Here is a 27,653-nt window from a genome sequence, read left to right on the forward strand (position 1 = left end):
AAACAAGTGACTACACATGCTGGCTGTACGTCATTCCAAGATGATCATATTTTGATTTCTAAGAAGTGGACACAAATAAGACATTAATTATTCCTCTTTACATGGATGGATAGAAGCATGCACGCACACACATAAGCCTTATGTGTGTGGGTCAGTTTGCCCTGACTCGGCCATGTAAGCAATACTGAAATATTGCTGATTTGGCGCACAGTTAGAAACCGAACATTTTGAGGGTTATCTTTTTTCATTGTATTTTTAAAGACTGTGGTCAAGCCCACCTCCTGCGTAGTAAAAGCCAAGTTCGAGCTAGGCGCTAACGCACCGCTACCTCGCTGCCGTCTTGCCTGCTGCTCTCGGTCTTTGTTGACGTGATTGCTCCATGAATTCCGATTTGGGAGACTTGACAGTTGAGATCGCAGGCACATTCTGGTAAAATGTGGCCCAGATCATAATTAAACCACATACGAAAGTGACGCAGCTCGGGTGTGAAATTGTCCACTTCAATGCGACCAGTCCCGTTCAGACCCTCAAGCCTCGCTCGAGTGGGAAAAACACGAAAAAATCGGATTCGTGCTTTAAGGCTAGCTTCTTAGTGCAGGTCTTAATGCACAAATCCAATTTTTTGTCGGTCTGATTTTTTGGCGTGCCCGTTCAGACTGCGTTTGTCTATTGAGCCCGTTCAAGTATCACGCATGCGCACTAATTGGCGGTCCGAGATGCGCTCAGCAAAGTGACCCGCATGCGCAGAAGCATCAAAACAAATTACACATGCTAGCTGTATGTCATTCCAGGGTGATCATATTTTGATTTCTAAAAATAGGACACAAATAACAGAAATTAATAATCCGTTTAGTCTTATATTGAAAGTTTATATGGACTGATAGAACGCACTTGACGTGTGTGCGTGAAATCAAGTGGGTGCGTCAGTTTGCTCCAACTCGGCCATGTCAGCAATCATGAAATATTGCTCATTCGGTGCACAGAATGAAAGTCCTAAATTGTCAGGCTTATCCTTTTCTTCATTTTATTTTTTTTATGACTGGTCAGCCCTCTTCGTGCTTAAAAGCAGAGTTCAAGCTAGAAGCTAATGCACAGTTACATCGCTGCTGTCTTTTTTTTCTTCTTCTCAACTTTATTAACAACAAATACAAATATACGAACATAGGGCGAGACAATCCACACATCGCTGCCGTCCTGCCTGCCGCTTTCGCTCTGTGACGTTATTGCATCACAAATAACAGACCTAAATAATCCCCATATCGGCTTGTATTCAAAGTTTATATGGATCGATCACGTGTTCAAGGCAAGCTAGGCGCTAACGCGCAGCTGCACCGCTACCGTAGCACGCCGTCTCTCTCGCTCTTTGAGGATTTGGGAGACTTACCCGTTCAGATCGGATTTAAACCACATACAAAAGTGACCCAGATCGGATTTGAAATGGTCCACTTCTATGCGACTTGTCCCGTTCAGACCATCAAGATAATGCCTCACTTGAGTCGGGAAAAACACGAAAAAATCGGATTCGTGCATTAAGACCTTTAGTATGAACGTAGCCTAAGACTTGCGGTCTGAACCGAACCCAAGTTAACTCAGGGTAGAGTAGCCAAAAATATTCCTCAAGTAAGAGTAGTGTTACTTCAAAATAATAATACTCAGGTAAGAGTAAATGTAGTCATCCCAAAAATGTACTCAAGTACAAGTAAAAAAGTATTTGGTGAAAAGAGTACTTAAGTAAGAGTAACATTTTGAGTAACTGCTTATTTTTGTTTGGTTCTTTTTTTTTTTTTTTTTTTTTTTTTTTTTTTTTTTTAACAATGGTGTTTTTTCTGAGCACAAAGTTATCTATATCAACCATTGTTATAATAATACTGTACAATAACACATTACACGACCATAATAAAATCTAATATGTAGACTAAAGAGGAAAAATGTAACGACTCTTGTGTAGTCCAAATTAGCAAGGTAAGAGTAACATTTTTTCTTCACAAATTAAAAATGTAAAACTTAATAAAACTACTCTTAGAAGTAAATATTTCTCAAAAAGTTACTCAAGTAAATGTAACAGTACATGTAACGCGTTACTACCCACTCGGGTATATTTTGGTATATGACTCTGGTGTATTTTGTCTTTAAATATATTGTTGGGTATTTTGTATATTAAAACAAGTCACTTTGAGCCACAACTGTGGTAAACAAACTAACAAGGGAGTTCCAAAAGGCAGTGGTGGATAAAGTACTCACTATTTAGTTTTTTACTTAAAGGGATTCACATACAAAGACTTAAAAGATATCTTTAAAGATAAACATTATTATTATATATTATTATTAAAACCCCTCTTAATGTTTTCGTTTTTATACAATTTGACACGTTTCAGCGTGTCATCATGACGTCATTGTCATGAAAAACATTGTTTGTTGACGAAATATTTTTGTTATCGTCATCGTTGACAAAAACAACACTTGTATGAAGGATGACTCTGGACAGCGAGCGGAAGGAGTGGAAGGAGCTGCTGTTGCAAACGCTGATGGAGCTGAGGGAGGACGACTTCGAGGAATTCAAGTTCTTTTCGGACCTGCCTCAAAGGGTACGTGAACATGCCGACCGGGTGGTCATTGCTGACGAGCTGATGAAGAAGCACGGCAAGAACGCTCTCAAGCAGACCGTCAAAATTCTGGAGAAGATGGGTAACCTCAACTTGGCTGAGATGCTGCTCAACGACATGCTGGAAATAACAGGTTAGTCCCCAAAGTAGCTTCTGGAGTTTTGGACGCCAGTGACTTAAAAACTGTGGAAGTCAACCGTGAGACGAGGAAAAGGTAGTTGTCCTGAAACCCTGATTCAGTCTGCATGAAACTCAGGTTGCGTTGATTTGGTTGAACCACCATTGTGAAATACTCCCTGAGGAGTCCCCAAAGTTGAAAGTATTTGGAGAGCCCGTTTGTCTTGTAAATCAGAAAGTACACTTTATTTCTTTCATTTCTGAAGGTCTCATATCCAGTGTTACTAATAACTTTTTAATAATTTTTTGGGGAGAAGTAATTTGTAACTAATTAAATACTTTTTAAAAGTAATATTAACAGCACTACTATTTCACAAAATCCATGTGGACTATTACAGGGTACCCGCGGGTTATTAAAAGTATTAAAAAAAGCATTGAATTTAGTTTTCCATTATTTAAGGTAATAAAAGTATTAAATTAGCTGTTGTAAGTCTGGAATTTTTTCACCGTGGTTTTAATTTTCAAGAACATCTCAGTGCGACCTAAATTATATCCGTGGCAAAGTTTTTTTTTTTGTTTTTTTTTAAAAAATCCATAACGAAGATGACGCATAGAATTTTTACGATGCACTGCACTACAAATCGAAATGCAACTCGTGCGTGCCAAACCACCGCAACCGGCTAAACGGAGAATCCATCCACCTCTGCATCGGGAATGCGTCCGTTTGTCGTTGGAACGAAAACCCTGCAGGCAGAAGTATTGTGGATTCTGATCACCAAAACAGACCACCATTCATATACTTCAAATGAGTCCATTGGTGATCTGTTTCGGATATTACGTCATTTTTGGTCGGCATCGGCTCTCACAATGTTGGTCATATTGCGTTTTGTTCCAAAGGGAGTGTTCCCGATGTCTTAACTGTCTTTTGTAACGAATTTTCAGTTGGCAGAAAAAAACCCGCACATTTTCTTAATGTTTAAATAGTCTACATATTTTTATGACAATTACAAATGCATTTACACAATGAAATAACGCTGGAAAGTTTTGTTAGACATAATGTTGCTCAAATCGTGTTTTTTTTCCGGAGGGAGCATTCCCGACTTCGTAACTCAGCCAATTTAAGCTCATCAAGACTTTAAGATAGAGGTTAAATCGGGCCTAAAAAGTCCAGCCCGACCCGAACTGGTCCGCGGGTATTAAAACCCGACTCGCGTGTCGTGTGATAACATTTGTGACGATGTCTGCATAAAAGCCTGGTTTTCATAACGAATTCTCAGTTGGCAGAAAAAAACGCACACTTTCTTAATGTTTAAATAGACTACATATTTTTACGATCATTATAAATTAATTTCCACAACGAAATAACGCTGGAAAAGTTTGTTAAATAAACCGATGCGGTTTTGCGGACTCGGAGAGGGGAAGATTAAAAAGGGTGTATAGGCCCGCTCTGGCTCTGCAATGACCATACAGTGCCTTCTTTTTTTATCCAAATTATTTATTTTATAACAAGTATTCCTTAGTTTATCATTCATACATCGTTAAAATATAGTTATTTCAAAAAGTTAGCGAGAACGAACCCTGGCCCGGCCCAAATTAATTTCACGTAATAATTGACATTTTAATTTTGGTCATGTTTTCAGTTTAATTTAGCTGTTTCCAGCTTGCTATGTTTATAATTGCTTTGTTTGTTTACCGCTTTTCCTCTTACTGCGAAGAGGGAGGAAGTTACATCGGCCGCCGCTATGATATTTAAGTTATCAGCCATCTGCTGTGACCCGGGAATTTAACGCCTGCTTTCACGCACACTGCTTCCCATGTCAGTCGACACGGGAAATTTTTTTCACACACAACTGCTGCACGCAATATTCCCATTGTTTTGGAGTATGTGAAAGGGGCTCAAGTTACATCCAGATACTTTAGGTTGCAGTTTATGGGTCATGCGAAGGCAGTGGACCTGCTAAAACATTTCGGTTTGCTTTTCGAATGAATGTGAATTTAGCCGTTGTAACTCGAGAGTTAGCCATGTTCACTGGGGTCTTGGCAGGTGCACTAGTGGCTAGCCTGTTACAGAAGATGGCTGGTCTGAGTCCTGTCCTCCTCCTCTTTTTGTCCATAATTATTGCGTGCGTGTGTGCGTCTTAAAAAAAATCTGACTTTATGTTACTTTAAATATGTTTTAATTGTATCTTCAATATATGTGCATTCTTTTGTCAAACACACTTAGTAATTGAGGTTAAATTTGATGTTCAGTGCTTTATTTATTTAATATGATTCAATATGATCTAAATAATAGGTGCGAGAAAAGTATTAATTTTCAGTTGAAATGGCATTAAAAAAGGTCTTAAAAGTCTTGAATTTAGATTTATCAATCCTGGGGGGACCCTGTATTAGATGATGAAGACCTTTCATCAAAAAGGCTTCTTGTCTTTCTGCGCGTAGCGTTTCCCTACTCAAGTCTCTGGTGGCTGTGTTCCCGAGGGTTGGTCGCAAGGTTGTTGTTTTTTTGTCCATAATGGGTCACAGCTGCTTTATTGCAGGTGCCGTCTTCTCCGTCCATGATGATGATCAGATTACCAGATTGAAGGCAGACCTGCAGGACAACCTGCGGAGTTTATACAGCTTTGTTCCCGAGGGCAATACCGAGCCCTGGAAGCAGCAGCAGCCTCTGGCGGAGGTCTACACCGAGGTGGACATCACCTACGGGGCCGACGTCACGCCCAACGATTGGCACGAGGTCCTTCAGATGGAAACGCGTGCCGCCGCCGCCGCCAAGGAGTCTATCCTGTCCTGCGACATCTTCAAAAGCCCTGACGGGAAGCCGCGACCGATACGCACGCTCCTCACCGTCGGCTTCGCGGGCATCGGAAAAACCTTCCTAGTTCAAAAATTTGTGTGTGACTGGGCCAGCGGGAATGCCAACCAGGACGTGCACTTCATATTTCCCTTCACATTCCGTGAGTTGAACACGGACAAAGGGAAAAGTTTTACGCTGGCCGAGCTGATCCGACGCTACGTTTACGAGAGTAGGCACATGAGCGAGGAGACACTGAACAATATATTTGCCGAACTGCAGATGTCCGGGAAGCAGGACTACGAAAGCAGCGGGATCAAGATCTTGTTTGTCTTGGACGGACTGGACGAGTGCAACTTTAAAATGGACTTGAAAAATCAGATGAAAGTAGACATAGATGTGAAAAAACCCTACCCGCTGGAGGTGCTCCTGGGGCACCTCATCAAGAGGAACCTGCTTCCTTGCTCCCGGGTTTGGATCACCACGCGGCCCGCGACGGCCCGCGATATCCGCGCCGACCTCATCGACAGCAGAACAGTGGTGAGAGGATTCAGCGATTCCCGGAGGCTGGAGTATTTCAGTAAAAGGTTCCCATATGAGGAGCGCGTCATTGAGCACATTCAGAAATCACGCACTATCTTCATCATGTGCCACATTCCAATCTTCTGCTGGCTCACCGCCACAGTCCTTCAGGATCATTTGGACAAAGGGAAGGGAGAGCTTCCCACAACGCTGACTGATTTGTACTCAGCATTTTTAGGTTACCTACTGGAAAACTCCAAGGAGAGAAATACAACGGAGCATATCCCTTACGTGAAAGCGCTCGCCAAACTGGCCTTTGACCACACCATGAATAACTGTCAGGTCTTCTACGAGAAGGACCTGGCGGACAGCGGTTTTGATTACGGCCAAGCTGCAAAACACTCTGGAATATTCACTGAGGTCTTTCAGGAGGTCCCTCCGCTCAGTAGAAGCAAACAGAAGACGTTTCAGTTCATTCATCTGACCATCCAAGAGTATCTGGCTGCACTGTACGTGATGATGAGCCTCTTCCACAACAACAAGAACGTACTGAATGATTCAGGATTGTCACTGGGAAATAGTTATTTGACACAGACAACAATCACCGACGTCCACAAGTCAGCTCTCAAGAAAGCTTCGGAGAGTAAAGGACACCTGGACCTGTTCCTCCGCTTCCTCATCGGCCTTTCCTTGCCGTGCAACCAGGAACTATTGGGGGAACTGCTGAAAGCTCCTCAGGGCCGCGGGCAAACCAAGTCAAAGACTGTCAAGTTGATCAAGGAGCGGATAAAACAAAACACTCCAGAGAAGAACATCAACTTGTTCTACTGCTTAAAGGAGCTGAAGGACGACTCTCTGCTGAAGCAGTTTCATAAGAAAAATCGTTTGGACGATATTAACTGGAACGACATGCCAAATGACATGTGGTCAGCCTTGGCCTTCTTTTTACTGACAGACAACAAAACCATAAAGTCCTTTAAGCTGTCTCTCTACGCCCCATCGCCTATGGGGCTCCAGAAGCTGTTGGTGGTGGTCAAGGCTTCTCAAGAATCAATGTGCGTGGTTTAAAGTCTTTTTGAAGTGGGAAAGATCCAAAAGCACAATGGCAAATCCAAAAACAAGTGCAACAAGTCACAAAACATGATGACTCAACAAAACAAAACAACTGCAAATCACAAAACAGGCAAAAAGAAAAAGAATCTGAAAACAATTGCATATTACAGAACCCAACAACAAATCTGAAAAAAAGGAAATGAGCGCATTCACTCCCAAAGACGTGTTTTTACATTTTTTGGGAGCACTTAGGTTTGCTACCAAAGACTTATAGAAAAAAATCCTTCCGGTCTTTTAAACTAATGATGCACGATAATACATTTTTCAACCGATAACCGACAATTTCCTCCTCGTCCCAGCCGATGATCGATAATGTCAAGCCATTAATTCCATTAAACGTTATATGTAAAATTGTAAAGTATACACAAGAGCAAATATTACTGTGTAAAAATAGAATTTTTTTGCTCGTTTTTTCAACATCAAATGTGAACAAGTAGTAAATTCCAACATCTAAATCATGACAGATTGTCTGACATTGTGTAATGGTAAACTTTTGGCAACAATTACTTAGAGTAGATACCTATGTTGCACAAAAATGCCTTTAAAAGTAAGCCATTCCTAACATGCATCTATAACATTACGACACTGCAAAAGCACACCTCCTTAAAACCAGTTAAATTCCCATGTTTTCAGTATAAATCTATTGGAAATAAGAGAAACTATCTGCCAGCGCTTCAAGTACATTTCACTCACTTATATTTCTTGAAATAAGAAAATTAGCTAGCTGAAAACAAGCTGAACAGCCTTATTTTAAGCAATACATGAATATATTTAATCCTAAAAAACATGTTTGTCAGAGATGTTCTTTATTCAAGAATAGGTATGGTTCAAACATTATTGGAAAGCATTTTTTTTCTTGATTTTGGTGAAAAAAGTTTTTAGATGTACGGGCTTAATAAGAACAAATAGTAATATTAGCTTCAAGTAAGTGGAATAATCTGGCGCATTCATCTGTTAACTCGTCTTTAACACTCAAAAGATGGAGAAAAAAATTATTTGTCTAGATTTAAGAAAAATGATCTGATGAAGACGTCATAAATAGACATGTGCCGATTACTGGTTTCAAGGTTTACCGTGGTATGAAACTGTCACGGTTTCAAAACCACAAAAATTTTCCGTCATAACGTAGAAAATGTTAGCCTAGTCTTATTTGGGAGAGCAACTTCGTCAAGGTTGTAAATCTCATGGCCACTGGGAAACAAGCTTGAATGAAGGGAAAAAGAATAGCGTCTGTTGTGAACGGCAAGCCGTTGATGCGGATCCAAATCGCAGACCAAAAAACAAATAGTGAATGTTTGTATTTACAACAAAGGGAGCACGCCAAAATTGCGAGTATAACAAAGTACAACTAAGGGAGCACGCCTAAAACGCAAGTATAACAAAGTAGTGATGGGTCCAGTGATAGCAGTGCGCCGGCGCGCGCGCAAAGCTCATGGAGCAACCCCTGCGTCGGCGAGCGTATCGCTACAAGAAAATCACGTGACCGATCCATGAACTCATTGAACTGTGTCGACACAGTCACGACGCGGCAAACCGGTTCAAAAGGAAGCACGTCTGTCAACGGGATGGAGCTGCTGAAACAATCCACTTCTCAGTTACTTCCTCGTTGTCTACATGCTGTGGAAATGGAGGTAAGACAGGGAAAACGCACTTGTCATCTTCCATTCAAAATACAATTAATTTTAAGGTAAATCTTAGTTTATTAGTGTGACGGGTGCATGCGGGTCCGTTGTTTGCAGTAAATACGTGCGGGCAGTTGTGTTAGCTTAGCGGTCAGAGCAAACGCCGTTTATCCCCGACGTGTCGTGTGCGTGGTTTCGAGTCCTGGTCAGAACGCGTTGAACAGATCGCGGCGCGTTTCTACATCTTTCGATTTTACTATTAAAGTTATTTTTTTGCAGGCGTAATGTCGCATTTGTACTTTGTATATGACTAACCTGTCATATACAAACAGTTCCCACCTCCTCAATGCTGAAGACTTATTGGGCCAAGCACGAGAATGAAGTTTCTGATAATCCCAAAATAAAGGTATAGCCATTCCTTTACTTTCCCACGGTCACTTTTTAGAAATCTGTAATTAAGCTATAATTTATATAAATATATATAAATATTTATATAATTTATCATTTTAATTTATATTGATTAATAAAATTTATTTTTTGTCCGCTTCAATTTCTTTCTGATGGGCCATGGTAGCACTTAGATGATGAAGTGGGGAGTCAAGGAGGCAATGCAACTGTAGATGAAATTGCAAAAGTGCAACGATGCACGGCCGAGCCGAACATGGCACGCAATGCAGATTTTCTTCAATACTGGAGGAGCCAATGGCCATCTTATCCAAACCTCTTTCAACTGGAAATTCTTGTGCATGCTGGCATCGTTGGTTCCATGCGAGTGTGTTGTCCACAGCAGGATTGTTTAAAAAAAGAAAAGTAACCAACTAAATTTTAAACATTTAAAAAAGTTTTTGAATAAAATTTTATCAAAACAGAAAATCCACAGGCACTCCTCATTCACCATTCATTATTACGTACATTTTCACATTATAATATATGTTCACATAATTTAAAGATATGGAATGATGCAATATGAATGCAAAGACTTAAATGATTTGATTTTACATGCCATGTCATCAATTCAGTGTCAGTCTGTCAAGTGGGTTGCCTGTAGGGATTTTTATGTCCAGCAGGTGTCAGTATTCAATGACACAGTATCCACACTGTCTCAACACAGTGTGTCACTGTTTCGACACGCTTCATGAGGTCTCACGGACCCATCACTATAACAAAGTACAACTAAGAGAGCACGCTATAAGACGCGAATATAACAGAGTACAAAAATCTAACTACAACGTCCACAAGGGCATAAAAGTAAAATGATCAAACCAGGACACGACCGTAGAAACGTCGGGAAGCTCGAAGGATGATGCACACACAGCGGTAAGCAAGGCAAGAACACGCAAACAAGCAATAGTCCGACACTCGCAGACAGTGACAGGAGTCCTTAAATAATGAGCGCCCCTAATGCGCCACAGGTGTGCTGCCACGGCCCCGCCCTCCAGCTGAATCAGATGCTGGAATGAAAAAAGAATTGAGAAGGCATACAGATATGACAGCGTCAAAGATCGCTGATTGCGACAGATGATCTTGCCCTAACCAAAAATGCACGTTCGCTGGAAAAGGACAGGTCTCACTCCCAATGTTTTTTTGAGATGAAACCGTTACACAACAATATTTATATTTTAACTTATTAACTTTGTGTCTTTTTAACACAAAGGCATGACATGTAGACTAGAGTTGACACAATGGCTGAAAATGGCGAAACTTTGAGCTTTTTGCCCCATCCCAAAAAAAAACAAAAAAAGTTGTGCAGTAAATATTTTTTTATTTTATTTAGAGGTGTTTTTTTTAATTTTTTTTTTTAATAACAATTATTTTTGTTCTTGCTCAAATCTTGAGCAAACACAGCTGTGCCTGTGGATAGTCTATAAGTTCTATTCATTTTAATTTTATTTAAAATATGTTATCTATTTATTTATTTTAACATTATATTCATGTAACAATTTGCAAATATGTTCTGAAAAAAAAAAAAAAATCCCAGATTTTTTTTTTTTTTTTTAACCCATACATCTCAAAATGACACACTTTGGAGCTATAATTGCAATACCATGATACCGTAAAACCGCGGTATTTTTGCCCAAGGTTATGGTACCGTCAAGATCTCATACCGGCACATGCCTAGTCGTAAATTTATAGCATACTGAATGCATCACTGACTGATTGACTTCTTGTGAGTGTGGTTTGGTGCATGTTGAAATGATCATCTAACCACTGTGCCGGAATAACATGCTTACTTGACTGACGTCACGTGTCCAAATGTCTGTGATGAAACTGATGTGATCGGCATGCGTTTCACGAAGAATGGTGGACGTACAGTATAAACTGCATCATTTTTTCATCCGGGGCTTGGCTCTCGGGTCACTTCAGTAAAAAGAAAAACGTCTCTCGTCCAACCGAGCCTGGCACCTCCTCCCGCCTGTGCTCTTCGGTCCGTCCGGCCCGCAAATGAGCACCCGCGCCAGGCCTCAGTCTGTCTGTGGTGCTTAATGAGTTGAACCGGAGATGAGTGGGGCGGGGCTGCCCGAGACCGAGCTGCCAAAAGAGTCTCTCGATCGTCACAAGCCCCGTAACTTAGCTTAGTTTATGTTTATGTTCGCTTTAGCCTTCGCGCTAGCAGCAGCCTCGTATTCGTTCCTAATATCTTTGTGATGCAGCTTTATTTGTCTTATCAGGTTAGTGGTGTTGCATGAGGATGCTTTCTTTCCGCCTCGTGGAACTTTTGCAGTGCATGTTTTTGCAGATGGCGAGAGCGCCGTTTGTTTCACACACAGAAAAATCAACCTACGCTGGTGACAGAGCCGCCACGACATCCAACTACCTCAACCATGTCGCGTCACTCATGCATCAGGGGCTTCCGAGGGAGGAGGGGTTGAGGAGGCGGCGGTGCAGAATTGGACAAAACTGCTTCGATTGCGCACAATTGGAGGCCAAATCAAGTATCTAATTATCGGATTCCATTATTGATTGGATTACTTTTATCTGTATTATCTGAGTGACGTCATAATTGCCATTATCGGCCGATATTTATCGGTAACCGATATTATCATGCATCTATACTTTCAACCGTTTGTAACTGAACAGAATCTCCAGAACGCTACCAAAGGCGTATAGAAAAAGGATTTATTCCTGATCTTCAACTGCTCATTGCTGTAGAACGGAAAAGGGTTAAAAAAAAAAAAAAAAAAAAAAGTTTGTGTAGCCACCAAACACGATATTCTGTAGTGCTTGACAAGTCCGCCAAAATCATCGCAAATGAACAGAAGGCGATGTCTTCTGAAAAACGGCTGGGAGTGAATGAGTTAGGAAACCGGAAGTGGTTGGCACTGGTGCCGAAATTGACTCGCGGCTGTTTGGACGAGAGGAAAAAGTCATTTCGAGAGGCCTCTTTATATTCGGGTCTCTTGCTTTCTTTTGATTTGATGATGGTTTTGTGTGATTCATCGCGAGGATTTCACGCTGCTCATCGAGATGAACATTTTTCATTGCTGGGCAGCCCTAATTTCAATGTATATGGCGGCAAAGAAAATGTTGACCTGAAGTTCATCCTGAAACACTTGTAAATTCAGAATCTTGAATGCGTCGAAATTCGAGGAAATTCCGAATGTCAATCTTGAATTTAAAAAAAACAAACAAAAGGAACGATTTATTCATCGCGGTGGGACGAGATGAACAGCCTTGTTGACGACATCCAAAACAAATGAAGACTGCATCACAGCCAGCATATGAGCGTCCCTGTTGCTCACGTCCTCACTTTAAAATGCAAAATATCGATAAAAGGATTCGTTTTCAGATTTGTCATTGGGTTTTGTTTTTTTATTTGTCATCTGGAAATAAAATCTATGATTATTAATCAAAGCAGCATACTAAAGTCAGCAGGTTTTATGTTATGCTCACGTCTTCCTCCTGTCTGTGTGTTCCAGCCTAGGCGACTGTCACCTGGACAAAGGCAGCTGTCACCTGCTTGCTTCCGTTCTCAGCTCTCCATCGAACCTGAGGCATCTGGACCTGTCCAGGAACGATCTGTCAGACGAAGGGGTGGAGATCCTCTCGAAAGGACTGGCCAGCCCAAACTGCATCTTAGAGTTCCTTGAGTAAGGAGCTCCTCCTGTTCATAATCTTCTGTGGTTCCCGTCGACCAATAGATAGAATCACTGCTATTTTTAGCAAAAAAGAACGATTCACTCAATGTGGTCGAACGAAACAAACATCCTTCTTGATGACATCCAAAACTAATAAAGACTGTCACAGCCAGCACATGAGCGTTCCTCTTGGTGACATCATGACTAGAAAATACAATCCATCATATCGATAAGACGATTAGTTTTTTTCAGATTTGTCACAGGGCTTTTGAATTTGCTCTTTTGTATATTTGTCATCTTGAATTTAAATCTATTATTGTTATTCAAGGGAGCGGACTAAAGTCAGCAGACGTTATGTTTGGCTCACGTCTTCCTCCTGTCTGTGTGTTCCAGCCTATTCCAATGTGGCCTGGCCAAAGGCAGCTGTCACCTGCTGGCTTCCGTTCTCAGCTCTCCATCCAACCTGAAGCATCTGAACCTGAGCTGGAACCATCTGTCGTACGAAGGTGTGGACATCCTCTCGAAAGGACTGGCCAGCCCAAACTGCATCTTAGAGTCCCTCTAGTAAGGAACTCCTCCTGTTCATAATCTTTTGTGGTTCCAGTCGACCAATCAATGGAATCACTGCTATTATTAGCAAAAAAGAACGATTCACTCAATGTGGTCAAACGAAACAAACATCCTTCTTGATGACATCCAAAACTAATCAAGACTGTCACAGCCAGCACATGAGCGTTCCTCTTGGTGACATCATGACTAGAAAATACAATCCATCATATCGATAAGACGATAAATCAGGTTTTGTAATTTGCCTTTTTTTGTCATCTTGAATTAAAATCTATGATTATTTTTCAAAGCAGCATACTAAAGTCAGCAGGTTGTATGTTTGGCTCACGTCTTCCTCCTGCCTGTGTTCTCCAGTCTAAGAGAGTGTGGCCTGGACAAAGGCAGCTGTCACCTGCTGGCTTCCGTTCTCAGCTCTCCATCCAACCTCCGGCATCTGGACCTAAGCAGCAACAAACTGTCGGACGAAGGGGTGGAGATCCTCTCGAAAGGACTGGCCAGCCCAAACTGCATCTTAGAATCCCTCGAGTAAGGAGCTCCTCCTGTTCATAATCTTCTGTGGTTCCGGTCAACCAATCAATAGAATCACTGCTATTATTAGCAAAAAAAGAACGATTAACTCAATGTGGTCGTACGAAAAAAACATCCTTGTCGACGACATCCAAAACTAATAAAGACCGTCCAGGGCCGACCCAGGCCATTTGGGGGCCCTAAGCAAAATAATGCAAAGGAACCCATATTTTTGGCCCACCATTTTGTCACAGTGTACTGTGAAACTCATACATGCAATCCAACCCAAACGTCCATATTTTGCATATTAATCAGATTTTGTTGCACTGCATACTTCAAACTTCTCACCCCAAATGATTGTCAGTACTTACAGTAGATAGCGCCAAATCTTTTTCTAAAAGAGGAAAGAAAGAAGTTAAGGAAGAACTTTTATTTTTTTAAGCTTGTAATCAAGTATGCAAACTCACAAAAGTCAAATGAAGCAAACTGTACTAAACAGAATAGAAATTAAACAATTGCCAGATAGGGGGCCCCCTAGTGGTCAGGGGCCCTAAGCAGCTGCATAGTCTTCGTATGGGCTGGGCCCTGAGACCGTCACAGCCAGCACATGAGCATTCCTGTTGATGATAGTTTTTTCAGATTTGTCACAGGGTTTTGTAATTTGCTCTTTTGTAGTATATTTGTCATCTTGAATTAAAATCTATGATTATTATTCAAAGCAGCATACTAGAGTCTGCAGGTTTTATGTTTGGCTCACGTCTTCCTCCTGCCTGTGTTCTCCAGTCTAAGTTATTGTGACCTGGAGAAAGGCAGCTGTCACCCGCTGGCTTCCCTTCTCAGTTCTCCGTCCCACCTGAAGCATCTGGAACTGTCCAGCAACATTCTGTTGGATGAAGGTGTGGAGATCCTCTCGAAAGGACTGGTCAGCCCAAACTGCATCTTATATTTCCTTAAGTAAGGAGCTCCTCCTGTTCATTATCTTCTGTGGTTCCGGTCCAGTAATCGATGGAATCACTGCTGTTATTAGCAAAAAGAACAATTCACTCAGTGTAGTCAAAACAAACGTTCTTGTTGACAACATCCAAAATAAATGAAGGCTGTCACAGCCAGCACATGAGCGTTCCTGTTGGTGATTGACAATAGAATACATCATATCGATAAAACCAAGGGCGTAGGTTTGGTATTAATATTGGTAGGGATGATATAACAACACAACCTGCATGTACAGTACACTTTTTGCTGGGGACGGGACATGATAAGACAGAACAGACTGTGTGAACGGCGGCCAGGGCTACATTTCTCACCAATAAGAATCGAATTATTTGATAGGCTAAATGATAAATGCAAAATACATCTGTATTGACTACACACTGCAAATTTACAGTATAACGTGTTAATCTGTTCATGTTTCTGAAATCTAATAGAATAATTTTCTTTATCTTGTTTTGAGTTTTAAAGGCTAGTTAACAGATTAATGTGTCAGATTCTTACATTTACCTTTAGTAAATATTACCACTTGTTCTTATTAGGCCAAAAATCAGTCGGTCATTTTTCACCTAAATCAAGAAAAAATGCTTTCAAATAATGTTTTGAACAATATATTAGTGATGCACGATAATACATTTTTCAACCGATACCGATAACCGATAATTTCCTCCTCATTCCTACCGATAACCGATAATGTCAAGCCGATAATTCTATTAAAAGATTTATGTAAAATTTTAAACAAAAGAAAATATTACTGTGCAAAAATATAATTTATTGCTTTTTTTTTTTCTTCAACATAAAATATGAACAAGTCGTCAATTCCAACATCTAAATAATGACATTGTCTGACATTGTTTAATGGTAAACTTTTGGCAACAATTACTTACAGAGTAAGTACCTAAGTTGCACAAAAATGCCTTTAAAAGTAAGCCATTCCTAACATAACATTAATACACTGCAAAACACACTTCCTTAAAACTAGTCAGTTTTAAGTGTAAATCTATTGGAAATAAGTGAAATTATCTGCCAGCACTTCATGTGTATTTCTCTCAGATTTCTTGGAAGAAAAATAGCTAGCTGAAAATAATCTCAACAGCCTTATTTTAAGCAATACATTATTATACTTAATCCTAAAAAAAACTTGGAAGAAGAAAAGATTTTGAATATTTGTGGCTACAGAATATTATTGTTATTTCATTACAACAGGAATGTGCATATTTAAATTAATAAGTGTTAATAAGTGCCAATAAGTTTAGATTATCTACTGTGACTGTAATTGAGCAGACAAATAAGTTAAATTAATTTGAAAAGTGATTGCTAATGTTATATGCTTTGTTGCACACTGTGAAAATGATTAACTCAAAAGAGCGAGATGTCATGTACCCATTCTGCAGCGCTTTGTTTACATTTGCGGCACTCACGAGTCGCCACATTCGCTTTACAGCAGCTAAACTGATAAACGGCAGTACTATTTGGATGCAGTTGGAGCTCGCATCTCCGTGCGTGTTGTTTTGTGCCTGAGTTTTGTTAAGCCGAAAATAAAGGCGGCATTACAAAGTCATCTGACCGCTCGTCATTTTACATACTGAATGTATTATTGACGGGCTGACTTCGTTTTCTCCATGTTTAAATTATCATCTAAACACTGTGCCGTCATGATAAGCTTGCTTACTGGACATCACTTTTCCAAATGTAGTGGTGAAAATGGGATTGGCATGTTTTTCATGAAGAATGGTGGTCGTATAAACTGCATTATTTTTTTATCCAGGGCTTTGGCTCTCGGGTCATTTCGGTAAAAAAAAAAAATCGTGTCTCGTCTCGGCGGCGGCTACGTTCGTACCGGATAATCCGCCCGCACCGGCCGGTTTGCCGCGGCGTATTCGGGGCCTGGCTCTGCTCACACGCCGTGAGGGAACGCTCGAGAAACCGGGGTGTTCGCCGGAGGTCCTGAAGCCGGGGAACCGGGCTCTGCCCGCCCCGCCGATGGCGAGGCGGCGGCGGCCTGCCGGACCGGCCAGAGCAGCTGGCTCCATCGAAAGACGGCTACTTGCCGACTATCGGTCTCCAGTCGTGCCGGTGTTTAGCCTTAGATGCGAGTTTACCACCAGCCTTGGGCTGCTTTCCCAAACAACCCGACTCTGAATCGTCACAAGCCCCTAGTTTAATTTAGTGTTTACAATAGCTTTAGCATTCCCGCTAGCAGTAGCAGCCTGGCATTCGTTCCAAAAATCTTTGTGATGCAGTTTTAAATGGATGCTGGGTTAGTGATTTTGAATGAGGACGCTTTCTTTCGGCCTCTTGGAACTTCTGCGGTCCATGTTTCGCAAATGGCGAGAGCATCGTTTTTTTAGTAACAGCCGCCATAATATTCAACTATTTCTTGGCGTGTAACTCCGCCTCCTCAACCCCTCCTCCCTCAGGGGCTTCAGAGAGGGGAGGGGTTGAGGAGGCGGCGTGCTGAATTCTTCGGTTGTGCACATTTGGAGGCTAAATCAAGTATATAATTATCGGATTACATTATCGGTTGAATTTTTTATTATCTGGATTATCTGTGTGACGTCATAAATGCCATTATCGGCCGATAATTATCGGTCACCGATATTATCGTGTATCTTTACAATATATGAATGAAGAACATTTCTGACAAGTTTTTTAAAGATTAAATATATAGGCTTTTTGCTTAAAATAAGTCTGTTAAGCTTATTTTCAGCTAGCTATTTTACTTACTTTAGAAAATCTGATTAAAATTTACTTGAAGCACTGGCAGATAATTTCACCCATTTCTCATAGATTTACACTGATTTAAACCTTTGTTTTCAAAAACTACAAAAGAAACATTTTGAAAACTTCCAGAATAAATGTCTGGATTTCATTCGGAAATTTAAATTGCAATATTTGAACAGAAATTTGCGTATTAAAATATAAAAATACAAAATTGTTAATCATCTCTTAATTATTCGGGAATGCAAAAAAATAAATGTCTTAATTCCACTCAAAATTGTCTGTATAAATAAACGAAATATAACAAAAATTCTTAGTCAGGGAATAATAAAAATAAATAAAAAAAGAGCCTTCCTTTAGGAAAAGAACGACTGCTTTTGTCCACAAGCACAGCCAAACTCAACAAAAAATGAAAGCTCCTTTGGGCTGCTTAAGACCACATAAGCAAAAAATTGGGACGAAGGGGGTAAACCTTAGTTCACTACATTTCTTTCAGCTGAGCAGAGTTCACTGTATTTCTCAGTTTAATTAACGTTAGGATAGTCGAATACACATACAGGAGGACACTTCTCCTGAAGTATGGAGGTAGATTTGTGTCTTTATTATTCAAGCAAAAAAAAAAAAAAACTGCTACAACAACAACAAAAAAGTCACTTCAATCGAAATATATATTTTCAATTTAAAGAAAAAAAGTCACTTCGATTAAAAAAAAAAACGTGTTTGCAAAAATAAATTTGAAACAAAAAATGCATTTGAAAACTTTTTCTTTAAATTTTTTTTTTTTTTTGGATTGAAACAACCTTTTTTGATTGAAGTAACTTAGTTTTGCGTTTGGGCCACATTTTGGCTAGGACAACTGTGTTTTTATTATTTAATCAAAAAAATAATTTGCTTCAAACAGAAAAAAAAATATTTTCAAAAGAAGAATCACTTCAATCAAAAATGAAAAATTTTCAATCATAGAAAAAAAAAATTTGAATGCGAAAAAATATTTGAAACTCTGAAATTTTCATTTGATCACTTCATTTTTCATTGAAATTGTTTTCTTTGATTAAAGTAATCCTTTTTGCGTTTGGGCCATATTGTGAGTAGGACATTTGTGTCTAAATCATTCAATCCCAGGAAAAGTTGCTTCAATCAAAAAACTATTTTCAATCAAAGACAAAAATCATTTGCAAAAATAAAATTGCCCTTCCCTAAAAAAAAAAAAAAAAAAAAAAAAACATATATAAATATATATATATATATTTGATTTTTTTTTTTTAATTGAAAGATTTTTTTTTTTTTTTTAATTGAAGTGTCAATTTTTCGGGAGCGCAAAAAGTTTTGAACTCATTTATTTGAAGTACTAAAAGTTTTGAATGCACTTTTTTTAAGTAAAAAAAGTTTTGATTGAATCATTTTGACACAACGATCCAGCTTTGCCGCTACTTTTGACATGTTTAAGTGACAAGTGACTCCGCCAATTGCGTAAGCCATAAAAGCATGATGAAACGAGAATAATGGCCACCAGGGTTCCAGCCAGCCATCGGACCTGGCTCGGCTCGGAGCCTGCTGCTTAATGTGATTCAACATGGGAAACTTGACCCGCTGCCCTGACGTGACGGATGGCAATCGGCGTTCAACCGGGGCGTCTTTCTCTAGCAGGATCTTGATCACATTGCCGCTACCACCCTCCGTGACATGCTGTCACGCGAATAGAAAGAGAAATCGAAGGTTTAATTTCTAAATGTGGAAGGACCAACACATTATATTTACCTGACGCTCGGTTGTGTTTTTATGCTCATCAATATTATTTTTGGTAACTATTATTAAAACTAAAGTGTAAATAGCTGGTTGTCAAATGTGTTGCTCTGAAATGAAAAGAGTACTAAATTTTGATACAAAAAAAAAGTTTCATTTCAAATCAATATTAAGAGGATCTTATTGTAATATTATTTTTGCACTGGTATTATTCATTCATTCATTCATTTTCCATGCCGCTTTTCCTCACGAGGGTCGCGGAGGTGCTGGAGCCTATCCCAGCCAACTACGGGCAGTAGGCAGGGGACACCCTGAACTGGTTGCCAGCCAATCGCAGGGCAGCACTGGTATTAATAAATATATAATCCAGTCAGCTCTTCTGTCGTCCCCTCATCTCAGATCGTCAAATGCTGACGAGAAATAATTGTTTCGTCTTTACAGTGTCGCCTATCCACTCTCATCAGTCTGTTAAGAAAAATGGAGACATATTGCGACATCACCCGTGCCTGCTTGTGTTGTTTTGGCCGGTTGAGTAGCGCAGGATGGACGGATGGAAATTCATTAGTCAAACCAACCAACACTTGACACGGAAAAAATAAAAAACTCGGGGGGAAAATTATGTATATACTGTTTCATTGCAAATCAGTATTATAGCGATTACACTAAATATTAATTTTGCTGTGCACAGATGAGGTAAGAAAGCCACCATAGATTGACAGTTCTCTCACCCCTGCGCTGCCGTGACGCGTCCGCAGCTCACCTTTTGTTTGCTTCATAGCTCCAGGCAAAATAATTTTAAACTACTGTAAATTTGTCATATGTAGTCCCGGGTTTGTTGAGAAAAGTAGTACACTCAACCATCCTCGCTCGGTTTGCGTGGTGTTTTTGTGTGTTTGAGCAGCACATGATAGGCTCCACATTAACAAATATGCGACAAAGTCCTTTCCTTTCGCTTTTTGACTCGTTCACTGCGTGACTGCAAAGTCAAGTTAGCAGCAATCTCGGTCAGGAGCCGGAGGACCGAGTCACTGAACGGGAAGTGACATAACTTAGTCTTGCCCCCCGCCTGTAAGCTGGCTGCTTATTGGCCACACGTGGAAGTGAGTGACGGACGCTCTGATTCTGTTTCCGCTCCCTCCCCCTGTCCACAATGAGGCTGGCGTCTGATTGGTCATGCGCGATGTCAGACGGTGCCGCTTGCTCCACGCCCTCCCACGCAAGTCCCGACTCCCAACTTCCTTAAGAACTAATCAGTGCAGAAGGTGATTAGTTCTGTCTCGTTCCTCCAAACAATTCGTTCAAGAAGAACGAATCGTTCACGACCGATACAACACTATAAGCGACTGGCCTCCGCGCCGGGGCGGGGGTGTGACATCGGTATCTCACCGGAGTGCCCGCGACGGTACGGTGCCCTGTCGCAGTACACTGATAGGACCCCGAGATCACCTCCTTGGAGCAGGGGTCGCGTTAACCGAATATTTTCCGTCGTTGACCGATTTTTAAAAACGGTGACGGAAACTGAAGTCCACCTGTCATTTTGACAGGTTGCAATTCACACCCCAGACCACAGGGTGGCGAGTGAGCATATTAATTAGCTATTGTCTCTCTTGATGCATGACGTCGTTGGCCTTACTCTGAAAAATGTCAAGGCAACTGAGTGTCCGAAGTTTCTTCAAAAAGCCCCAAAACGACGATGGTGTTGATAAAAGAGGTGAAAAAACAGTGACTGCACAAGCGGGCGCGCAATTCAAGTCCATGCGCACCAGGAGGAAGGTGTAAGACTCCGTTCAGGCCACAGCAGGTGAACTGTTAATTTCATTGTTCCATAATGTAGCCTACTTACTGGGGCCACAGTCAGCTGTTTTTGTCACTGCGGAGAAAAAGTTCCGCAAGTTCCATATTCATCTGCTTGATGTGTGATGGCACGGTGTGGATTCTCTGTTAAGCTTGTTCGGACAGAATATTAATTTAAAATGAATTAAAACTAAATGCTATTGAATATGTTGAAGCGGTATGCAATGTGAAGAGTCTTGTTAGCTGGAATTGCTGTGTCCAGCCGCTGGAGCTCTGCTGCTCTCTGTGAAGTCTCTATTCAAGCCGGTGTTGTGCCGAAAAATAGCCGCCCTGCGTGAAATGTCCCCCCTGACGGAAACGCTTATTTATAATGCTTTATTGAGTGTTTATTTGATTTATTTGTTAATTATTTTAGTATTGAGCGCCCACACGTCACTCGTACAGCTTTTTCTTACCAATCGATGGACATGGAAACGATTTTCTTGTACCGTGAATATATGTATTATTTTACTCTGCTTGAACTGATAAATATCATACCTGTGTGATTGCCATTGAGATATGGTCGTGAAAACCTGTTTTACTAATACATTTCTGTTCAAAGATGGGTTATGTGGCCCAGTCCACGATTTGTTACTAAATTAAAGTACTAGTATTTTGTCCAATTAATTTATTTAAAACTGATTTTACAGTCGTAAATCCATTGCTGTAATGCATCCATGAAAACATTTGATGTTTTCACCTCAATAAAGTGTTATAAATGAGCGTTCCCGTCAGGGGGGACATTTCACGCGGGGTGGCTATTTTTCGGCACAACACCGGAACGCGCGCGGCTCTTAAGTGTCGCTGTCACGTGACTGTGTCGTAGCCGCTAACACGCTCGGCCAAATGGACACACAAGTACGGAAGGTGAATTATGCCAAACAAAGGGTCACCACAATGTCATTATCATCATTTGAAAAATTTAAGTGATGGGTAAAAATAGATTATGACCGGATTTTTATGACCCTGTCAGTCAAAATGACAGACAACGAAAAAGTCTAGCGCAACCTCTGCCTTGGAGGGTCCCGTGTCGCGGAATGGTCATCATGCTTCTATGGCTTACGCCATTGGCGGAGTCACTTGTCACTCAAACATGTCGGAAGTAGCGGCGAAGTGTGATCTTTGTGTGAAAATAATTCAATCCAAACTTTTTTTTACAAAAAAAAAAAAAAGTGCGTTCAAAACTTTTAGTACTTCAAATAAATGAGTTCAAAACTTTTTGCTCGACAAAAATGTGACACTTCAATAAAAATATATATATATAATTCAAATTTTAAAAATATTTTCAAAAAATATATACAGTGCCTTGCAAATGTATTCGGCCCCCTTGAACCTTGCAACCTTTCGCCACATTTCAGGCTTCAAAAATAAAGATATAAAATTTTAATTTTTTGGCAAGAATCAACAACAAGTGGGACACAGTCGTGAAGTGGAACAAAATTTATTGGATAATTTAAACTTTTTTAACAAATAAAAAAACTGAAAAGTGGGGCGTGCAATATTATTCGGCCCCCTTGCGTTAATACTTTGTAGCGCCACCTTTTGCTCCAATTACAGCTTCAAGTCGCTTGGGGTATGTTTCTATCAGTTTTGCACATCGAGAGACTGACATTCTTGCCCATTCTTCCTTGCAAAACAGCTCGAGCTCAGTGAGGTAGGATGGAGAGTGTTTGTGAACAGCAGTCTTCAGCTCTTTCCACAGATTCTCGATTGGATTCAGGTCTGAACTTTGACTTGGCCATTCTAACACCTGGATACGTTTATTTTTGAACCATTCCATTGTAGATTTGGCCTTATGTTTTGGATCATTGTCCTGTTGGAAGATAAATCTCCGTCCCAGTCTCAGGTCTTGTGCAGATTACAACAGGTTTTCTTCCAGAATGTTCCTGTATTTGGCTGCATCCATCTTCCCGTCAGTTTTAACCATCTTCCCTGTCCCTGCTGAAGAAAAGCAGGCCCAAACCATGATGCTGCCACCACCATGTTTGACAGTGGGGATGGCATGTTCAGGGTGATGAGCTGTGTTGCTTTTACGCCAAACATATCGTTTTGCATTGTGGCCAAAAAGTTCAATTTTGGTTTCATCTGACCAGAACACCTTCTTCCACATGTTTGATGTGTCTCCCGGGTGGCTTGTGGCAAACTTTAAACGAGACTTTTTATGGATATCTTTGAGAAATGGCTTTCTTCTTGCCACTCTTCCATAAAGGCCAGATTTGTGCAGTGTACAACTGATTGTTGTCCTATGGACAGACTCTCCCACCTCAGCTGTAGATCTCTGCAGTTCATCCAGAGTGATCATGGGCCTCTTGGCTGCATCTCTGATCAGTTTTCTCCTTGTTTGAGAAAAAAGTTTGGAAGGACGGCCAGGTCTTGGTAGATTTGCAGTGGTCTGATGCTCCTTCCATTTCAATATGATGGCTTGCACAGTGCTCCTTGAAATGTTTAAAGCTTGGAAAATCTTTTTGTATCCAAATCCGGCTTTAAACTTCTCCACAACAGTATCTCGGACCTGCCTGGTGTGTCCTTGGTTTTCATAATGCTCTCTGCACTTTAAACAGAACCCTGAGACTATCACAGAGCAGGTGCATTTATACGGAGACTTGATTACACACAGGTGGATTCTATTTATCATCATCGGTCAATTAGGGCAACATTGGATCATTCAGAGATCCTCACTGAACTTCTGGAGTGAGTTTGCTGCACTGAAAGTAAAGGGGCCGAATAATATTGCACGCCCCACTTTTCAGTTTTTTATTTGTTAAAAAAGTTTAAATTATCCAATAAATGTTGTTCCACTTCACGATTGTGTCCAACTTGTTGTTGATTCTTGACAAAAAAATTAAATTTCATATCTTTATGTTTGAAGCCTGAAATGTGGCAAAAGGTTGCAAGATTCAAGGGGGCCGAATACTTTTGCAAGGCACTGTATCTCATTTGTTGCAGGCTGTCAGGGTGCAGCATCACTCAGCGAGGTTGCATTTCATTGGCTGAGGCACTGAAGGTAACCCCCTCCCATCTTCAAGAGCTGGACCTGAGCAGGAACGATCTGTCGGGTGAAGGGGTCGAGATCCTCTCAAAAGGACTGGCCAGCCCACACTGCATCTTAAAAGTCCTCAAGTAAGGAGCTATAACAGTTCGTAATCTTCCATGGATCCCGTTAAGTAATCAAAGGAATCACTGCTGCTATTAGCAGCAACTCTCGCAAATTATGTAATATAGCCTTTTTAATGCCCTCGTCAAACCTGTATTAGGGAAAAGGGAGACACAATGTTACTTTCAGCAGAACCTTCATCACTTTAAGCAGGTTCCCTTCTTGATCTCAATTATCTCATTTGCTTTAGTCTGGAACACTGCGGGATCACCAGTAAAGGATGTGTTTCATTGGCTGAGGCACTGAAGGTAACCCCCTCCCATCTTCAAGGGCTGGACTTGAGCTTCAACAGATTATTGGACGAGGGGGTTGAGATCCTCTCAAAAGGACTGGCCAGCCCAAACTGGATCTTAAAAGTCCTCAAGTAAGGAGCTATAACAGTTCGTAATCTTCCATGGATCCCGTTAAGTAATCAAAGGAATCACTGCTGCTATTAGCAGCAACTCTCGCAAATTATGTAATATAGCCTTTTTAATGCCCTCGTCAAACCTGTATTAGGGAAAAGGGAGACACGATGTTACTTTCAGCAGAACCTTCATCACTTTAAGCAGGTTCCCTTCTTGATCTCAATTATCTCATTTGCTTTAGTCTGGAACACTGCTGGATCACCAGTAAAGGATGTGTTTCATTGGCTGAGGCACTCAAGGTAACCCCCTCCCATCTTCAAGAGCTGGACCTGGACAGCAACAATCTGTCGGACGAGGGGGTTGAGATCCTCTCGAAAGGACTGGCCAGCCCAAACTGCATCTTAAAAGTCCTCAAGTAAGGAGGTCCTTCAATTCGTAATCTTCCTTGAATCTGGTCAACTAATCAAAAGAATCACTGCTGCTGTTAGCATAACTAGAATCAATTATGTTAAAAAATAAAAATCCTGCCAAGTTTACATAATTTGAAATGCTTTGAAACATTTAGTTTAATCCTTTTTAAAGCCCCAATTTTCACAAAATCCATTTTATGACTTAATGCTTTTTAATGACCCGCATCAACCCTGTATCAGTCAAGGAAAAGGCAGACACAATGTTACTTTCAGCTAGAGGCGCACGATAATTATCGGTTCGATAATAGGAATTATGACGTCATCCCAATAAATCCGATAACAATATATGTTATCGGGCCATTTCATAATATTTTTGGCACATTGTCGGATTGGGATGTGTGCGTTGGTTTCCACTTCTGTTTTGCCAGTATGCAGTTTTATTACTGTTCTAGAGGCCGCATTTTTCCTTCACTGAGTTATAAACCTTACTATGGCAATTAGCAAATGTTTGCACTTTACAGTGTTATGTTTACAAGTTCTCGAGAAGTCTTTTGGTTATTGATATGTAATTGCCAGGTTAAGAAAGTTGTTCCATGGACCAAGACGACAGAAGTCTCCTCTCCTGTTGCACCAAATGTTTTATCTGCTGACAAAGCACAATACCTGTTGGGTATATGTTTGTTAAGCATAAGTGTTCATTGTTCAGGGGAACACATCATCAATGATATTGACTGATTGTGATTGACTCAAATTATATTTATAATTATATATTTATTATAATTTTATAATTTTTTGAAAAATGAATATGGACAGTTTATTTGGAGTCAAAACTGTTCTTGCCTTCGTTTGTTCATTATTATAATGTTCATGTCATCATGAAAATTCTTGTTCAGTAAAGGCAAATCTATATTGAATCAACCACTAGTATTTTTGACCTACATTTGTTCAAAAACTCAGGTGAATATACATTGAAAAAATGTATATATATTATCGGATATCATATCGGTATCGGCCTTGAGGAGCAGGAAGTTATCGGTATCGGTTTCAAAAAATGGATATCATGCACCCCTACTTTCAGCAGAACCTTCATCACTTTCAGCAGGTTCCCTTCTTGACTAAAGGGAATCATCTCATTTGTTGCAGGCTTACCTGCTGTGGGATCACCAATAAAGGATGTGTTTCATTGGCTGAGGCTCTGAAGTTAAACCCCTCCCATCTTCAACAATTGAATCTCTGGAACAATCGAATAGAGGAAAAAGGAAAGAGGGTCTTATTGGACATCAAGGAGGACCCCAGCTATAGCCTGAAGACTGTCAGGTAAGATCTAAACAATGTTGCTTATCAGAGTGTAAATTCATGTTCAATACCTATTGTTTGTGTCTTTTTTCAGGTGTATCTAAGAAAAACGTTTGGTCCTTGGCGTCAAGAAGGGCGAGTCATTCCAAATGTTCATTATTAGAAGATGTCGAGTCCATTTGGTCTCCTTCAGATTTAGTTCGGTCTTGTGTACTCTCCGACGATCGCAAGAGGACCGGGTGTCGGCGCTACGGGCAAAGCGGCCTCGCTCACAGAATTCGGGGAGGTTGTCGTCGGGTTCTTTGCAGCCACATGGAGGTGGAGTTCAAGCGGAAGGTCTACGATGTTCCCACCAAACTGCTGGCAGTTGTATTCATCCATTTGTACTGGAAGGGGCTGTCCAAATGGATTGGACTCTAGAGCATCATCAATGGCAGCCAGTGAGTTCAATAAGTACCCTTTAAAGGGTTAACTTATGTTTTTCACAAATTTAAAAGAAAATGTGATACGTACACCTAAAATAGTTTTGCTCGTTTCGACATAGTTGTTTTAAATTTGATCATTTTCACTTTTTTGTGCAATATGTTGTTGTGTATGAGAACATGAAAACCCTAACTTGAAATAAACGTTTTTAAAAATCATCTAAAAATTCAAAAATAACTTGAATCAATACACTGGAAACGTTTCATTTTGTTGACTTGATTGAAATGCAGGAAGGTCAGGAGGTCGAGTCTCCAATACAATGAGAAGAATTACAATGATAAGTAACACGACTCTGATTATATGTTTTTTAAAAAGAAATGATAAGCAGTATATGAGTTCTTTTAACCAAATATGTTTTACTTGAGTGCATTTAATGGATGACCCCTTTTTCTTTAACTTGAGTCATATTATTTGGAAGTAATGCTCATTCTTGGGTACAATTTTCGGCTTCTCTACCCAACTTTGGAAAAGTAACAAACGACTGGTGTATGCCAAAGTTGCAAGAGTAGCATATTTTCTTCACACATCTATTCAAGTGAAATGTTTGGTGTGGTGAAACTACTGTTAAAAGTACTTTTTTTTTTCTCCAAAAGTCAATGTCCCGGGAAAAAAAAATATATGCATCACTACCCGCCTCATTGACGCTGCCGGATGAGCCCTTTCAGTGCAAAGGGTTGGGTCTCCTCTAATGTCCCGAGAGGATGGATAGGAAAAGAAAACATCTGTTCAAATTTTCAAAATATTTGTTCGTCAATGGCAGC

General features: G+C 40.4%; 1 protein-coding gene across 4 annotated transcripts in view; it reads left to right on the top strand.

Moving 5' to 3' along the window:
- The window catches only part of LOC130920622 (uncharacterized), a 70,857-nt gene that overhangs the window by 22,827 nt on the left and 20,377 nt on the right, over positions 1-27,653 (top strand). The window contains exons 11-21 of one of the 4 annotated variants that reach the window (XM_057843979.1): positions 2,471-2,736; positions 5,258-7,088; positions 12,686-12,856; positions 13,238-13,408; positions 13,766-13,936; positions 14,702-14,872; positions 24,149-24,322; positions 24,547-24,720; positions 24,945-25,118; positions 26,257-26,430; positions 26,504-27,418. In XM_057843979.1, the coding sequence (XP_057699962.1) occupies positions 2,471-2,736; positions 5,258-7,088; positions 12,686-12,856; positions 13,238-13,408; positions 13,766-13,936; positions 14,702-14,872; positions 24,149-24,322; positions 24,547-24,720; positions 24,945-25,118; positions 26,257-26,430; positions 26,504-26,513 (3,487 nt within the window). In that variant the 3' untranslated portion in view covers positions 26,514-27,418. Of the gene's footprint in view, positions 1-2,470; positions 2,737-5,257; positions 7,089-12,685; positions 12,857-13,237; positions 13,409-13,765; positions 13,937-14,701; positions 14,873-24,148; positions 24,323-24,546; positions 24,721-24,944; positions 25,119-26,256; positions 26,431-26,503; positions 27,419-27,653 lie in introns of those variants that run through there. The other 3 variants (XM_057843971.1, XM_057843988.1, XM_057843996.1) reach the window with 3 other exon arrangements.

The sequence above is a fragment of the Corythoichthys intestinalis genome, chromosome 1 (assembly GCF_030265065.1).
Source record: "Corythoichthys intestinalis isolate RoL2023-P3 chromosome 1, ASM3026506v1, whole genome shotgun sequence".
Classification (NCBI taxonomy): Eukaryota; Metazoa; Chordata; class Actinopteri; order Syngnathiformes; family Syngnathidae; genus Corythoichthys; species Corythoichthys intestinalis.